Source organism: Cryptomeria japonica, chromosome 10, assembly GCF_030272615.1.
Source record: "Cryptomeria japonica chromosome 10, Sugi_1.0, whole genome shotgun sequence".
Classification (NCBI taxonomy): Eukaryota; Viridiplantae; Streptophyta; class Pinopsida; order Cupressales; family Cupressaceae; genus Cryptomeria; species Cryptomeria japonica.
In genome coordinates, this window is record NC_081414.1 from 189,865,201 (window position 1) to 189,883,920 (window position 18,720).

An 18,720-nucleotide genomic window follows, 5' to 3' on the forward strand; every position below is an offset into this window, starting at 1 on the left:
CTTGATGCAGCGTATATTATTCTCGAATATCTCAGTTTATTCATGGTTTCTTTCTTTGTCCTCCTCTGTCAATGTTGATTGTACAAACAGATTGCTTATTTAGTCATTTCGTCCAGGAGTTGTAAGCATTTGACAATTTCCTCCCACTCGCTCTGTGTATGTTGTGTACAGTCTTCATTGGATGTCTTCCTTTCTTCCTAGCTACAACTTCGACTGACACTTTGGCTCTTACTTCTTTGCAGGCTTGGGCTTCCATATTCTTCGACAATTCTTCTCAATTGCCATCGTCATTCGGTTTGCTCTCTCAATCAAAGAGATCTTCTCACCGATCCTTTAATCGCTTCCTAACCGCTTGTGATTTGTGTGTTGCCTTTGTTTGGTTGTATGGGCATTAATTCCTGAGGATATGTCTTCTACTAGTATCACATTCTTCCTCTTCTCATCGGTTCCTTTCCTCGTATCGTTGCATATTTGTTGCCTTCTCTACTCTCAATTCCCATCTTCTCGAAGGTCTTTAAGGATGATGAAGTGACGCACAATCAACCATGGCAATCTTTGCAGCAGACGATCAAATTCTTTGTTGATAGTGAGGTTCTCCAAGATAGCGCCTTGAAGAAACTCCACCAGCATCCCTCCAAACGTAATCTCTTAACAAGATGTCCCAGAGATTTACCAAGTCTTGTGTCAATTGATCCTCTTGTTCTTCATTGGTTTGTACTGGTTTGTCAATGGGCTGTCCCATTAGAATGCCACAATTCTCGTCTATGAGTTATGTTATGCCAAATTTCGAATCGGCAATGATGCCAAATTTTTACTCGCCTATTCTATTTAAACAATGTTATAGAGTAAATTGAAATATAAAGTTACAAGACATAGGAATATAAATAACTTGCAACATTTTAGAAAGATAGAGCTTTATTACCAATTCTCAAATATGCAATGAGTATAGTATCATCAGAGTAGTCCTTGACTACAAACAACAAATGCACATATATTTTAGACCAATGTTGGTTAAGGCTACCAACTGTTGGTAACGATTAGTTGACAACTAACAAGTCAAGCACTAACACGTAAATATAAAACAATTATTTATTACATAGGCAACTATACCATATTTACATTATTCTTTGTTGACTACATGCCAGTTCACCCCTCACACCTTGCCCCTCTGCCACCCCCCTCCTCCTCAAGTATAAGTGTGTGTGCTCATCATCATCATATACACATATACTGAGGTTATAAGGAGACGAGGGTACTTGGAGACTTTGGAGATTGGTACTAGTATGGCTAATTTTATAATAGAATCTTTATAGATTATAAATAAAATAATCTTATAATATGAATATCTTATATATTTTTAATAACTTCTTTAAAATCCAAACATCCAACATTTTACAAATACAAATAATTAAAAAAAACTTAAATTATACAATACCTAAAATTAAAAAACATAATGTTTTTTTCTAATAAAAGCATTAACTAAATAAATTTAGACTAAATAAATGTTTGCAGAAACCCATATTTGATAAAACGAATATCCTTGCTCGATGATATTGCAATGTCAGGGAATATCAAAATATAGTTGCTACTTATTTAATCAAGCCACGTTTGTACAATAATCACACATTCATTCCTCTGCTCAGTCTGGTCAGGGTTTGCTTCAATGAATAGAGCCACATTTGTACAATAGTCACCGCAATTGGTCGAAGTAGCTTCTCTCGTGTCAGGTTCATCATCTACTCTTTTTCACCATGATCATCCATATCAAGGTCCTCAGCTATGAGGCTCTCCAAATAGTCATCACTCTCAAATTCAGGTTCCTTTGATGATAGAATAACAAGGGGTAAATCAACTAGTCCATCTACTTCAACCACTTCATCCACAATGGTTGCGACTTCTTCAACAGGTGAAATTTGATCCCATTTTGTTGAAGGACCCTCATTGAATGTAGGATCTACACAAGAGAGAAGACGAAGTGAGCTATGAATGTACACTAGGTTCTCTTCTTTCTTTGATCCTAATTGGTTCCTCTTTAGTGAATGAATGAACCCATAACTACTCCAATTTCTCTCACAAGATGAAGAGCTGGCTACTTCTGAGAGCAATCGTATTGCAAATGATTGCAATTCAGGAGTTTCACCTCCATGGTTCCACCACCACTCTATAGGGTCTTTCTTTACTTTCATATCATATATAGCTTCCACAGAAGCAAAATCACCTTGCCCACGTGAAAACTTATTCCATTGAGTCCTCATAACTAAAGCTTCCTTACCTCGGCCATAAATCTTTTTAACCGAAGCCCAAAATCCTTTCATTACCTCTCTATCCTAATCTGGAGCCCTTTTTGGTCACTTCTATATCATACCATTTAGGATTAAGGGCATAGGCAGCACAATGAAGATGTGTGTTAAGTTTGTTCCATCTTCCATGTAACTTTTCCTCTATCAAAGGATATAGATAAATATCTTTTGCATCTGTTATCTTCTCGACTCTTTCACACATGGAATGTATTGCTTCATAAACCTCCCCCAAACATGCCTAGTTTGAATATGCAAATCTAATCACCTTACATATGGGCTTAATAAAGTCCACAACAAACTTAACATCAACCCAAAAATGCTCATGAAGGACCATACCTCTCACCTCAATTTTAATGTCTGATGTAGATTGTCTCCAAGCTGCCCATGCATCACTAACAACTGTGGAACACAAAGCTCCTTTGACTTCACAAAGGCGGTCAAGAAGAATGAAATAAAAAGAAAAATGTGTATCAACAAGTTTGAGAAGTTCCACCTTGGCAAATTTACGATAAATAGCTTGTGTGTGGTGATGGTTAAGTATGAACATTTGTATTTTTCTGCCCTTCGCCATGAGATCTGAAATCCATTGATACTTGCCAATATCTTTGAGTGCATTATTCAACGAATGCACACAACACGGTGTCCAACATATCTACCTGTACCTCTTTTGCACCAACATGCCTGCTGCTTTACGAACAAGGGCAGCATCAATAACAACTTGGACTACATGTGATGCTCCCACCTCCTCAATGTTGTCACATGGTTATGAAGAAATTCTGCATTTTTTTCTTGCCCTGAACAATATATTGCCTTCAAAAAATAAGGCCCTTTATTGCATGTTACCATGATATTAAGTAGTGGACAATTCCTAGCATCTCTCCATCCATCCATCACAATACTACATCCTTCTTGATCCCACACTCATTTCAATGGTGCAGTTTGTTCCTCTAATCAAGTTTTTTCTTTATCGACTAGAGTAGTGCGAAGCTTTTCATACCCAGGTGTTTTATAGCCTACTAGTGTGTTGTCCTCATTTTTGGATTCTCAAAAATGTGACAACCCCTACAAATTTTTGCCTAAAAAGTGTCATTTTTGTCTCCAAGGCACGTTTTACGAGGTACAAAACTCACATTTGATAGTGTCAAATCATTGGGGGGTGTCTTTGCCATCATTGTCTAAGTTTTGGTGAGTTTTGGTCTTCCTTTTCCTAGCTTTTTGTGCAATTTCGGGTTTCAGAACAGTCACTACAAGTTGAAGATTTTACTCTATGGCACGCTTCCCGAAGCACAATTTCGACTAATCCTTGGACTGGCTTAATCCCCAGTCCATCCTCGAACTACGTTTCGAATTTCGTCGAATTGTGGGTTCGTTTGCTATGTCTTTCCTTCAATCGGGTTTTAAAATCCTGACTGCAGGTGGAGAATTTTCTTCAAACTGCAAGTATTAATGATGTCCATTGTTTGGTCTTTGTAGGGGAATTTTCAGCTTATTACATGTACATTTTTATTAAAAGATGTTACTTGTAATTTGTTTTAAATTTCTCCCTTGTTGTTTTTATCATTTTTATTGTTTTTTGGTCTTTTTTAGTTAAAATAGGGATTTTTTGGCTAAATTACAAGTAAACTTGCAGTTTGGTCTAAAAACCCCTACTTTAATGGTTTTTACATGTAATAGGGATTTTAAACCCCTATTACATGTGTGCAAGTAAGTTATAGCTTGTTGTAGGGGTTTTATTTCCCCTTTACAAGTGCATAAAACTTGTATCTCTCTCCAAAAATCCCGATTTTGCTTATAAAGTGAAAAAGCGACTTTGCTTATAAAGTGCATTTTTGACATTTTAAACTTGTTATTTGGCCAAAAAATCCCGATTTTGCCTAACATGTTGAAAGAGTGAAATTTTAAACTTGTTATTTCCTCCAAAAAACCCGATTTTCATTGTTTCAATGCAATTAAAACCTGTTATTTGTTCCAAAAAACCCGAATTGCAAGGAAAAACGTTTTTTTTGAGGATTTTAGGCAAATTTTTGTGGAGATTTTTTGGGAGATAGAAGGCGTTTTGGATTCCTTCCTATTTCCATGCATTTTCAATCACCTTTCACGCCACATGGAGGTTAAGATTGCTGGTTTTTAGCTTTATAACAGCATCCATGTTTTTTCAAAAAACCACGTTTTTTTTGCCATTTGGAATGCCACGAATCAGCAATGTTATGATCGTTTTGGCTTGGTATGCTAAGGCGTTGAGGTTAGAAAGAGTCTTGGCCATTTTCTATGCCATTTCTCATGCATTTGCTGCCATGTTTTTCAGTTTTGGTCATTTTTTCAAAAACGTGGCTAGGGTTTTGGAATGCAGTTAATTTCTTTTTAAGAGTTTTTCTTTTTTCTTCCAAAGATTAATCATCTTGTTGAAGAAGCATTTTCAGATTGGAGCAAGGTTTGATTTCTTTTCTTTCTTTGTTTCATTTTCTTGTTTTCTTGTTTTTCCTTTCTAGTTGTAAATATGTTGGTTCTTCCCCCAAAAAATCGGTTTTGTGAGAGAGATTTTCCCCTTTGTAAAGCAATTTTAGGATTGCATTGTTCTTCCCCATTTTCCCTCTTTACTTGTATTCGGGATTTTAAATCTCGATTACAAGTTGGATGAAAATCATTGTTCTTCCCTTACGGATAAAAGATTTAACCATCTTTCGTTTAAATTCCAAGTTTCAAAGATGAGAAATACCCATTCTTTCAAAATGGGGTTTTTAGAACCGGATTACATGTTGAAAGTTCTTCCCATTTTCTTGAAGATGATCTTCCCAAAATCTTTTCATATTCATTCCCATCATCCGTACATACCATTTCAACCACTCATTTCACACCTTCATTCATTTTCCCCATTTAAAGTCTACCTGCAGCCAGCCATCCAGAACCCGAAATTGGTCCAAAAAAAACACTTGTAAATGAGTTCTAAAGGTCCAATTACAAGTGCAAACTTGTAGTTACCCATTACACATATGAAGTTGCATGTTTGTTCCTCGCAATTGCAAGTTAATGCTCTTGTTTTCCCCACACGTGTAATGCAACTTCCAAAACCCGAAATTCACTTGTGAGCCCATTTTTGCATCAATTTCGATCTTCCCTTGTCAGTCCGGTTTGCACACACGATCTACCAAATCAATGGATTAAGGAATGGGCCTTATTTTGCAAGCAAATTTCAAGAATGAGGGATGATACAAAGAAGAAATACAACAACAATTCATGGTTGAGAGCATAAAATGCTTTCAAGACAAAGATGGTCATGACATGAAAAGAGGAAGGCAGCCCGTTCCCTCTTGAAAAGCTAGTACTACCCCAAGCAAGAAGACAAGGATGCAAGTTCCCGTTCCGGTTCAAGATGTCTTTACCAATCCAGAATACTTCAAGTTCTAGCATCCTGAAGCGACATGAAGATCGTCACAGAAAATGATGATGCAGTTAGAGTCATTTCTTTAGACACATGGAATAATTTTAGTCATGCATTTGTAATTTCGTTTTGACAAGTTACATGTAAAAGTTTTTTTTGTAAAAAACAAGTTACACATTACTTGCACTTTTGTAATTACATGTAAGACAACTACAAGTTGTGTCCGATTAGGACTGTAGTTGGAATAAGTCTTAGTTAGTTATTGAATAAGTCTTGGTGGTTGAGAGAATCTCTCAAGTTAGTTAGAATCCTCCCACCTTTTTCTCAAGGCTCCTCTTCTATAAATACTGGAGGGGTCTATTGTAATATTTATCTTTTGGAAAGCAAGCAAAAACTCTGCCAAATTTACAGCAAGAAGTCTTTGAGCTTATGTATGTGGATTGAAAGTTTTTGAAGAATAATAAAGAAGGATTACTCAAGTTTTGAGTCTTTGAGCTACATGTTTGAGTTTGAATCTTTTTATTTCTTCAATGCAAAGTGTTTCTAAAGGAGCTTAGTCCAGTCTGATTTGAAGTCTTTGAGCTGCAAGTAGAGAAGATTAATTAAAATAAGAAATTCTCTAGAAGGAGCAGCAAGTCTTTGAGCTTGTGTCTATTCTTGAGGAAAAATTATTGTTTGATAAGAAATATCAGCAAGTCTTTGAGCTTGCATTAGTTCTTGTCTTTGTGTTGAAAGAATAGATTATTCCAGTCTTTGAGCTGTTGTCTTTTATTCGTTGTAAAATTTAGTATAGCAAAGGGTAGATAGGACTTCCAATAGTCAAGTCTTTGAGCTTGATATTGTTGTCCCGTCCCGAAGGAAGTGACCGGAGTCTTTGAGCTTTTAGGAAACTTCATTTCCTTTCTCTCGTTTTCATTTGAAGTTGTTACCATTATTATACATTTTCTTTCTATCACTTTTCTAAGGAAAGAAAAGGATATAGGCTTCCTTGAAGAAAGAAGGAAGACTGTTGTCCCATCCTGTTTTTATTTCAGTTTTAGATAGATAGGGGGAGCATTCCCTTAATTAGGAAAGTTTCATACTCACACACTGTGGTTGAAGCCACAATTTTGTTTGCTTTCACAAGTGTACAAAATTTTCAACCAACATAGTGCATTATTGATAGCATGGACCATCCCTCCATAGAAAGGTGAGCGAGCAACATTAAATGGTATTCCATTTGCATAAAAGTATTGTCCAATTGCTACATCAACTGCTTCTCGACCTTGCACATCAAACAGTCTTCGAATGGGGTTTGAGCTGCCAATGTGTGGTCTTTTGTGAGCTTGTTTAGTTGTTGCATCTCTAGAAGTCACATCCACCTCTGACCCTATATTATGACTGTAAGCTGCAGTAGTTGCCCCTGTTGTTGAAGCATGAGAACTTAAAATAGAAAATTTCCCATCAGCCCTTTCTTGTTCCCTCATAGTATCATATCGTTCTGACTCATTTGTACAACCTTCAACATCGTTACATGGCAAGTGAAGGAAATGAGCCCTCACCCTTGTGTAGGTACCACTCCATGTCAATGGACAAAATTTACATTTGATAGTAGTTGTTCCACTTGATCCTTTCGGCCCCGGAATACGGTCAACATACTTCCATAGTGGGTACAACCCTTGTTTTCCTCCACCTGACATTTTGAATCTAAACAAAAAAAAAAAAAAAGAACATTAGATTTTGTGCTTAATTTTTGAGTTTAATTGTCTTAGGTCTAGTTATCTCATCTTTTTATTGCTAATTTTGTGGCATTTGATTTTTGATTTCAATTTCTTAGTGTATGATACTTCTGATTTCAATTTGTTTACCGGTTTCTATTTCAAATTCTGTATGATAATTTATTAATTCTTGATGAATTGGTAAAAAAAATTATATACTCAGTACTATTTACCCAAAAATATTATACAGCTTATTAATTTACTATAACTCAGTAAAAAAAATTATGCTAATTAGTTTATTATTTTAATACAGTTGGATTTTAGTTTTTATGGAGTATATAATTTTTTTAACTAATTAGTTTAATAGTTTAGCATTAAAAACAATTATATACTTTGTAAAAAAATCCAACTATTATGAGTTTATTATTTTAACTGTTTTATAATTTATACTCAGTAATAAATATTATATACTCAGTAAGAAAAATCATATACTTAGAAAAAAAGTTATATAGTAATATATTCAGTAATTTATATTTTTCCTAGTTTATTATAAATATTAAAAATTTAAAATGCTTGATGGTTAATTTACACTGTGTATATATTAAAATACTCAATGCCATCGAGTATTTTAATATCATTCATAGTGTAAATTAACCATTGGGCATTTTTTAAATAACAATAATACGAATTTACACTGTGAATGATTCAGAAAAAAAATTAAAATGCATTCGGCATCAGCATGTAAACCATAGTTAAAAGACTCTGCAAGTCTTGGCAAGACTCGTCGAGTCTCGAGGCGGTTCGCCCTTGCCGAGGCCAAATGCCTCTGGACTCGGACTCGGCCGAGTCTGGCCGGGTATTGGCAGACTCGCCGAGTCCCGAGGCCTGGACTTTGCCACCCAGGCAACAATAAAAAAGCCAAAAAAACTTAAAAAGTCTTTGTTTTAAGTAGAATAAACGGTGAATATGTCCAAGGATGATGTGGATGTTAGGAATTGCATGTAGAAAATATCAATTAAATGCAGATAAAGATTAAACAAAGGAATGAAATAAAAGTCGTTTGAGCTTTCGGGGGCAGTGCCCCCGAAAATCCCTGCAAGGTCGCTGCCCCTCGACCCCGCTCTGTACCACGACAAGGAGCGCACCAGGGGTGCTGCCTCCAAACCCCTGTTGAATAATTTGGGGGGAAACTGCACCAATAAAAGTGGGGAAAATTGAACTTCCGAGTCTAATTAGGCTCCATATAACAACAATGGATAAGGATGTTGATGTCACTGAGGTTGAGGCCGAGCCTGAGCCTAAGACACAGGCAGATGTCATGGCTGCAGAATGTTCTAGGACCTATCTTAGGTGCACATGTAGGATGGTTGTGGGATCGAGTGATCAATGATCATTGATATTGGCTCCTCTGAGCCTTAGACTTCTAGGATCTAGCTTTTATGTTGAACTTGATATATGTTTTGAACTTTTGATGACATGGATTTCATATTCCATGAATTTTGTAGACATTTGACACTATCTATATTTCTAGCGTGTTATTTAGTTTAGCTTATTTCCTTCAGTGCAAGCCTAAAATTTTCATTTATACTTATGTGATCAATGTAAACTTGTGTTTGTGCTTCTATTTGATGAGATTATTGTGTCTTTAATAGTTTAATGTTTATTTATTAAAAAATGCATGAAAGAAGTTTAAAATCGTTAAAAATCTTTGAATTTCTTGGGTTTTCCAATTTGCCAAGTCTCAACCGAGTTTGGGTACTGAGTCCGAGTTTGAGTCAAAAATCAGCTTGCCGAGTCCGAGTCTTGTAACTTTGATGTAAACAGTAAAACGAAATATTGAATCAATGAATACCTTTTTTTTTTTGGAAAAGAAAATCGAGATCTTGTGCCTTGCTGATCCATAAAAAATCCCCTTGCACAGCGGAGAATAGGCTCCAAATGTTTTCTGATCCATAAAAAATCCCTTTGTGTGGTGTAGAAAAGGCTCCAATCGTTTTTTGTCTGCAAAAATCCTTCGCATGGCTTGCAAAATGGCTCCAAATATTTTTGATTTTACCGACGCAAGTATTTTGACACTCTAAGAAAGTCACGTTTTAGGGTTGACTGCTTTTTCCGGTGATGAAATGTTGGGATACCTTCTTCCGTCTCCCGCCCGCAACTCCCAAATGAACCAATGAACCCGTAGGCGCCTCCAGTACTAGACATGTGAACCCATACCAGAGACACGTTCCAGGTGGTCGGGGAGACGTTTCCCTGCTACCTTGGTTTTTGGTTTTACCATTTTAAGCATTTAGGCATATGTTTATTATTAGTTATATAGTTAGGGATGCCTTTAGAGGCTTTCTTTTGATAATCTTCTTTTTCATAATTATTACTCATTGGAGAAGTTGTTTCAATGTTTTCAAGTGTCAAATAGATTTTTCTTTCTTGTTTATGTTTACTTTTAGTGTTTCGAAAGTTTAGTATAAGAATATTTACATCCCAAATTGATAGTAATGTTTTTATCCTTTTTATGCTTACTGTGTGATGTGTAAATTATGTTTTACTTAGATGGCAGTCAGCACATACGATACATCCTTGCCACATGTGGACCGCTACAGGAATGGTAGGTTGATTGAGATTTTAAATATGTATGCAATTTGTAACAATAAACTTGTTATACGAATTAATACATAAAGCTCTTGAAGTATCACATCCAATAGTCTGAATTACAATTATTTCTGCAATTTTAGTCAAAATCGCTTTAGAATTGCAAGAGTTCTCATTTAGTTTTTGCAGGTAAGGTACAGGTGGCTTTGGTCTGGAATTCCAGAAATGAAAATTCCGCTAATGCAGAGAAGTTGACACTTTTATACAAGGTAAATGACAGTGCTATCACTTTTATAGTCTCTTGGCTCATGAAATCTTTTCTAGGACAGACATGCATATATGTACACATATACATGTCATCTATGATGTCTGCAGTTGTACAGAAACCCAAATATGTAGTTTTTTGTGTACAAACACTGACATGTCCATACACGCATATATTATGCAGATATGCATATGTTCAAATGTTATGTATTTATAGGCATATATGTGTATTTATACTTGCTTACACATGCAAACATCTATGTTCCTACATAAACATATATGTATATGTGTTAGCATACATGTACAAAATTTCATTTAATCAGACAGATACATATATATGCAGTCACATGCCTATACAAATACATAGCTACAGATATATTTATAACTAGTAGAATAATTATACCATTGCTAATAATTTTGTAATTGTTATTATTTTTCTCTCTAGGTTTCTGTTTTCTGTTTCTTTCTTATTAACCATGCTTGTGACTTGATTTGTGTTTAATCTTAGACAAAGGTTAAAAACATACTCTGTTTGTAGAATACTTATAATTTGAGAATAATGCTTGAGTATGATCTTGCAGTTTTTGTGGACTAGAGGTGGACCGAAGAGTGATAACCACATTATCCATTCTATATGGTCAAACTTTCAGACTTCCAGCAGCAATGTAAGTTACGTCCATGGCATACATATTATATAATAGTTTTTTCCATGTATGTTTGCATCTAAATGAACTTCTTGTAAGTTTTTAAGAATACATTATTTGCTTTCTTCATTGACTCATTTTGATCTATATTGTTTGAAATTCTATATAGTCAATTTTTTCAAGTAACAATTCATTTGGACATGTAGCAATGCATTTTAAGTGCAAAGTTATCTTAATCGTTGCAGGCAATGCCATATTGATAGAATCTAGTGAGGTTTTTTTTTTTAATGGGTTGACGAGAAAGAAGTTAAAAGAAAATGTTTCTTTATTATGTACTTGTAACCATGCTTAAAATTTGATGGATATTAAGAATGGACTTATCATGTTTGATACTCTGCATCAATCGTATAGCTGGAGTGATATAAACAAATCTTATGTGAAATGATAAATCCTAAGATTCTTTAATTCTAATGCCAGTGAAGTATGTCATATAGTGTATGATTATGCTTAAGTTAGAAGGTGACCATTCCAATAGGGAACATGGAAGTGCCTATCAGGATTACTCCTTAGGTTCCTCTCTTCACAATACACCCTCTGGATGATGTGCTTGGACTCATTGTGATGTCTATATGGTGATTGAAAATGCTGTATATTCTCTATTTGATGTTGACGAGGGTTGGATGATTTTATGTTTTAGCCACTTTGTTTACAACTTTTAGTTTCTCTTATTCTAAAGCAGCTATTCTTGCTCTCTTATATATTATTAAATGTAATAAATGAATTAAATTTTAAATATTAAATGTTAAAATCTATCTTTAAAAAACATAAAGATATTAAATTTTAAAATTAAAGTTTAGAAAGTAAAAATGAAACCTAAAACAATACATCCAACAAGAGATAGTTGTGAACTTTTCCATGTGGGAGTGGTAGTTTGATTGGGAATGATGAATGAAACAATAGATAGGTGGATAGTTTTAGATGGACTAACATATATGCATAGGTAGAATTAGATGGATGGCGCTCATCTTTGTTGTAGGAGAAAAGGTCTCCTCATAATCAATACCTTGTCTCTACGAGAATCCTTTAGCCACCAATCGTGCTTTGTACTTGTCAAGTGTACTGTCAACTTTGTACTTGACTTTATACACCCATTTGCAGCCAATGGGTTACTTCCCTGGTGGAAGATTTGAAAGAAACCAAGTCTTAATCTTCATAAGCCTTTGATATTCAATTTCCATGGTCTTTTCTCATTCAGATTTACCTTTCACCTCTGCAAAATCCTGGGGCTTATAAACACCCTAAATGCCAGCCATAAGAGAAAAGTTAACTGTGTTCCACTTGCTCTTGCCTTTGGATGATCTGATTCTTTCCTCTATCATTTCATCATCCCAAACGTCACCAACAAGTTTTTCCCACCACTTAGGTCTCTTTGTAGAAACCCCTCCATCCAAATCAACATAGTCATCATGACTTGGGCTGCCTGGTCCTATATCACCTAGATGCTGATCCAGGTTCTCCTGAAGAAAATTTTCTAGTATAGGTACTGGTACCTGCCTATGAGATTCCACATGTTCAGAATCATCAGAGTCCAGCCCCCTTCATGTGTAACTAATGGAAGCTGGACACCTAAATCTTTAGCCTTTAGCTGCTAATCTTCAGCACTCTTGATGTCAAAAGAGAGCTGAAAAGGCCCTCCTTCATCAATCACCACATCCTTACTGAATGTCAAACGGTTAGTGTCCACATCAATCACCTTGTAAGCTTTATGTTGTGCCTAACTAGAGTGCTAGATGAATTGAAGCTTGAGAGAGATTGCTATTAATGTATTCATAGAGCATGTAGACTAGATCAGATTAATAAGATGTGTATCTTCATATCTTGTGGCTTTTGTGATGGTGATCAAAATCTAAGCAAAATGCCAAATTTTAATTTTGTTCAAGTTTGAAGTTTCGGATGACACTTCCAGATGAATTATTTCTTCTCAACCTGCTTACTATTCATTTACATGTTTTTGGAAATACTGTTCAAATAGTGCTGGGTGAATTTCTTTGAAAGATCCATCTTCATTTTTGTTAATGCAATAGTAGCTTCTGCAAGATAAGATTTTCCTAACTCGTTAATCTCCTCTATTCTGTTTTGGTTTACTCATCTATACTATTAGATTATCTAATTTATGCTTTCCAAACTGAATATGTTTATCAGACTGCAACTTTGATCTTGATTATGATATTGATATTGGATAAAGATGGATTAGATCGACGACCTGCTTAACATAGTTAAGCGTCGATCTAAATGCTATTGGGCTAGTAACCCAATAGCATATAATGCTATTAGTTATTGTTATTGTTTGCTTTGACACCGATTCATTATCGGGTGTGTTTATATCGATCCATTTTCATTTGCTTTGACACTGATTCATTATCAAGTGTGTTTATATCGATCTGTTAACATATACAAATGACACCTATTAGTTATCATAAACACCGAAGTGAATCGGTAGATAGTCACAACCAAGTGACATCTTGGTCGGACATGTCTAAAAGACAAGTCCAATCAAGGTGCCACTTGATCATGATTGCTTTGCTATATATACATCATTCAAAAGAAAAGGAATGACATTGAAATCAATACATGTTCATTCCTCAGACCTGCAGAAAAGAAAGACGATAATATTATTGTCATAGTAATAATACCAAAATCGGAAATACACTATCTAGCATATAACTTGTTTATTAAATTGGAAATTGCAATAATATTTACATGGTATCAGAGCCAAGTTGATCGAACTTGAGGCTATTCAATTTTGTGAATAATTTAAGAACAAGGTTATATACTACATCACATTTCTCCAATGGCCAGCGCTATCAAATTCGAAGACAGACTCGGAGGTGGCGATGATTTTTCAGCCTGGAAGTTCAGAATCCAGATGATCTTAAAAGAGAACAAAGTGGATTCATTTGTTCAAACTAAAAATGATCAACCTGAAAATGAACCTGACAAAACCGCATGGATTGAAGGAAATGAAAAAGCCATCAAAATAATAGTTGATGGGGTGAGAAACAACATAATGCCCATCATAAGAAAACATCAGACAGCCTATAAAATGTTCAAAGCACTTGAAAGCACATTTGAGATATTGAATGCAAGTCGAACTCTGGCATTAAAACGAGAAATAAATCATATCACCATGAACAAGGGGGAGACAATCAACGCCTACTTTATGCGGATATCAACTCTAAGAGATGAACTAGCAACTCTGGATTACGAGATCCAAAGCAAAGAGTTAATACTCATTGCTCTAGATGGGTTGCTTAGTGGATGGAGTACATTTGTCCAAGGCATCAGTGCAAGGTCCAAATATCCTAAGTTTGAAAGATTAAGGGACGATTGTCTCCAAGAAGAATCAAGATTGAACAAGATGGGAATAAAACAAAAGAACATAGATGAAGACCTTCAAGTCCTAAATACTAACACAAATAAGACAACCAAGAAGAAGCAATTTAGGAAAAGGAAGGGTCATCAAGGCAAGAACACTTCAAAGAGAGACCTATCACATATTCAATGCTATAGGTGCAATAAGTTCGGGCACTTTGTTGCAAAATGTCCAGAGAGAGCCAAACAAGCCACATTTGCTGGAGCAGGAAAATCTAAAAGAGAAGATAACTCCCAGAACTATGTCCTCTACTCAGCACTTACAAGCCATGCATCAAATAAGTCTAACTCCTAGGTGATCGACAGTGGTTCATCCAGACACATTACAGGGTTTAGAGAAGTGCTAGACTCCATGACAGAGGATAATGAAGAGGAAGTAACCATCGGAGATGATTCCTCACATCCAGTTAGAGGAATTGGTTCCTGCACCATCAAACTGAAGACAGGTATATCATTGCAACTCGAAGGAGTATTGTATGTCCCCAACATCAAGAGAAATCTAGTCTCCATATCAGCCCTAGAAGATAATGGATATAGAGTAACCTTCATGGAGAACAAGGTGTGGGCTTGGCCAAAAAATTCTTCCATCAAGAAAGCTAAAGTCATTGGTCAAAGACGAGGCTATTTGTATGAGTTGTGCACAGAGCCCAACCTAGCCCTGATTCACGAAGCAACAAATGCAAATGAGGTCTGGCATAGAAGACTAGGCCACCTGAATTATAGAGCTTTGTCATCTATGGGAAACCTTGTCACAGGTGTACCTAAGTTGCAGCAATATCATTCAAAGGCATGCAAGGGATGTGCCCTAGGTAAAAATATCAAGGGTGCCTTCCATAATAGTACTAGGAAAACAAGCAAAGTATTAGAGTTAGTTCATTCTGATGTATGTGGACCTATGTCCGCTCCTTCTCTAGGAGGATGTTTGTATTATGTAATATTTGTTGATGACTACTCTAGGAAAACTTGGATCTACTTTCTGAAGTGTAAAGAATAAGAAGAGATCCTTAGTAGGTTTAAAGAGTTTAAATCACTGACAGAAAACTACTCAGGTAATAAAATCAAAACCCTAAGGATTGATAATGGGGGGGAATACACATCAGAATTATTTAGAGATTTTTGTAAAAACTCAGGGATTAAAAGGGAGCTAACAATACCTTATAATCCTCAACAAAATGGGGTAGCTGAGAGGAAAAATAGGACAACTGTAGAAGCTGCCAAAGCCATGATTCTCGATCAGAATCTAAATATCAATCTTTGGGCAGAAGCAACTAACACTGTTGTGTATATCCAAAACAGATGTCTTCACTCACATCTTGAAGATAAAACTCCTGAGGAAGTATTTACCAAACTAAAGCCAGATATCAGCCACCTTAGGATATTTGGGTGTCCTGTCTATATACATGTACCTAAAGAGAAAAGACTAAAACTAGAACCTTCTAGAAAAAGGGGAATACTTGTAGGATATAGCGAAACATTCAAAGCCTATAGAATATATATACATGGTCAGAGAAATATTGAACTTAGTAGGGATGTAATCTTTGAAGAAGACTTAGCCTTCAAAAGAGCCCTAAGTACAATAGAGCCTGAAATCTATATCTCCACTCCTAACATAGAAGAAGACCCTACTCCTGAGCTTCAGAGGGAGAATCTTGAGGAAACCATAGGTGAAACTTCAAACCCACCTAAAGAAAACCTCAAGAAAATACCTCTATGGGCCACCAAGACTGTAGCAAAAGCTCAGAAGTCTGTTGCTCCTTCAGGGACCTTCAGGGAAAGCAAAAGACCTAATAAATTCACTAGCTATGTTGCTCTTATGAATGATCTTTCTAAAACTGAACCAAACAATGTATCAGATGCACTTAAATATCAAGTATGGAAGGATGCCATGTCTGAAGAGTATCAATCCATTATGAAAAATGATGTTTGGGAGATTGTTCCTAGGCCAACCAAGAAATCTGTGGTTTCATCTAAATGGTTATTCAAAATCAAACATGCTGCAGACAACAGTATTGAGAAACACAATGCCAGATTTGTAGCCAGAGGATTCTCACAAAGGGAGGGAATAGACTATGAAGAAACCTTTGCACCCGTTGCCAGCCAGGTATACATCAGTAAGAGCTGTATTAGCCATTGCAGCAGCAAAAGGATGGAAGGTACACCAAATGGATGTTAAGACAACATTTCTAAATGGTGAGATCTCAGAAGAAGTCTACCTAGAGCAACCTGAAGGGTTTGAAATTTATGATGCAGAGTCTCATGTGTGCATACTCAAGAAAGCTCTCTATGGGCTTAAACAGGCCCCCAGGGCCTAGTATGAAAGAATTGACACCTATCTCTCAGGACTAGGCTTCTATAAAAATGATGCAGATCCTAATCTCTACTACAAAAGAAATAAAGATGATATGCTAATGCTGATTTTATATGTTGATGACTTATTAATCACAGGAAATGATCATCTTATAGATCAATGCAAGAATGATCTATCCAAAGAATTTGATATGGACTTAGGACTCCTTCATTACTTCCTAGGATTAGAAGTATGGCAGAATTGTGACAATATTATACTAAACCAAGGAAAGTATACCTTGGACATTTTGAAGAGATTCAGAATGCATAACTGCAGACCTATGACATCTCCCATGGAAACAAATTTACGTAAACTTAGGGAAGTAGCAACTGAGTCACAATCCACTGATCCTACACTCTACAAACAGATGATTGGGTCCTTGATGTATCTGGTGAATACAAGGCTAGATATCTGTTATGCTGTCAATGCCTTAAGTCAGTTTATGTGTGAGCCTAAGGAAACTCACTTGATTGCAGTGAAACACATTATGAGATACTTACAAGGTACTCTAAACCTTGGTCTCAAATATGAGAAAGTCAATCTAGACCTACACGGATTTACAGACTCAGATTGGGCTGGGAGTGTGACTGACAAGAAAAGCACTTCAGGGTGTTGCTTCAGTTTAGGATCAGCCATGATATCTTGGATCAGCAGAAAACAGTCTTCTGTAGCTCAGAGTTCCACCGAGGCCGAGTATATTGCAGCTTCCATGGCTACTTGAGAAGCAGTATGGCTTAGGAAGTTGCTTGTGGGACTATTTGGTGAACCTATGAAACCCACTGTCATCCATTGTGACAACCAGAGCTGCATAAAGCTTTCTATAAATCCAGTATTTCATGACAGATCCAAGCATATTGAGATTCCATACTATTATGTGCGAGACATGGTAGACAAAAATGTGATCAAATTAGAATATGTTAGCACAGGAGATCAGACTACAGATATTCTGACCAAACCACTTTCCAGAGTGAAGGTTGATCACTTCAGAAAAGGTTTAGGTATGATAGAAAGGTAATCTGCTTTGTAAATAAGATGTTTAATGTGTAAACTTCTTTTGTCATGTTGGGACATTCTGGGTTTCACCCCCTGTGTTCATATCTAAGAGGTGACGATCTCTCAGATTATGAACACTTGTATGTAGACATCATAAGGTGACGATCTTATGATTCTCTAAACCAGTTATCATGATTGGATCTCTGGTATGTCATGGATGTGCCATGATGGTGTTGTGATAAAATATTTGTATAAAATGTTTGTGCACATATCACAATCTGGATAAGATAAGAATCTAACCATCCTCATATGTTTATCCTTAGTATTGCGTGTTTAGGGAATACTGATATCACGTGTTTAGGTGATATCTTGTCATAATGAAATGATAAATCTTTTATATCACATGGTTAGTTGATACTCTGTCACATGCTTAGAGTGATGTTTTATATTTGTATATTATGTCCTGATGATACTTCATATCATATGTCTAGATGATATATATTCTTAGAGACTGACATTATGGAAAAAGAAATGTGATGCAGGTTACTTTATCTATCTTCCAAAGCTAAGAGGGAGTGTTAATGCATTAGTAGCTTCTGCAAGATAAGATTTTCCTAACTCATTAATCTCCTCTCTTCTGTTTTGGTTTACTCATCTATACTATTAGATTATCTGATTTATGCTTTCCGAACTGAATATGTTTATCAGACTGTAACTTTGATCTTGATTATGATATTGATATTGGATAAAGATGGATTAGATCGACAACCTGCTTAACGTAGTTAAGCGTCGATCTAAATGCTATCGGGCTAGTAACCCGATAGCATATTAATGTCAATTCATTTATGAATTGGCATTAATATACTATCAGGGTATTAACCCGATAGCATATAATGCTATTAGTTATTGTTATTGTTTGCTTTGACACTGATTCATTATCGGGTGTGTTTATATCGATCCATTATCATTTGCTTTGACACCGATTCATTATCGGGTGTGTTTATATCGATCTGTTAACATATACAAATGGCACCAATTAGTTATCATAAACACCCAAGTGAATTGGTAGACAGTC

The 18,720-nt window shown here is 35.9% G+C and overlaps 1 protein-coding gene across 3 annotated transcripts in view; it reads left to right on the forward strand.

Annotated features, from left to right (window-relative positions):
* Window positions 1-18,720, forward strand: part of LOC131079140 (uncharacterized) — a 182,647-nt gene that overhangs the window by 151,985 nt on the left and 11,942 nt on the right. For all 3 annotated transcript variants that reach the window (XM_059213037.1, XM_059213036.1, XM_058017033.2), the window contains 3 exons: window positions 9,927-9,981; window positions 10,155-10,234; window positions 10,811-10,894. In XM_059213037.1, the coding sequence (XP_059069020.1) occupies window positions 9,927-9,981; window positions 10,155-10,234; window positions 10,811-10,894 (219 nt within the window). The remainder of the gene's footprint in view (window positions 1-9,926; window positions 9,982-10,154; window positions 10,235-10,810; window positions 10,895-18,720) is intronic.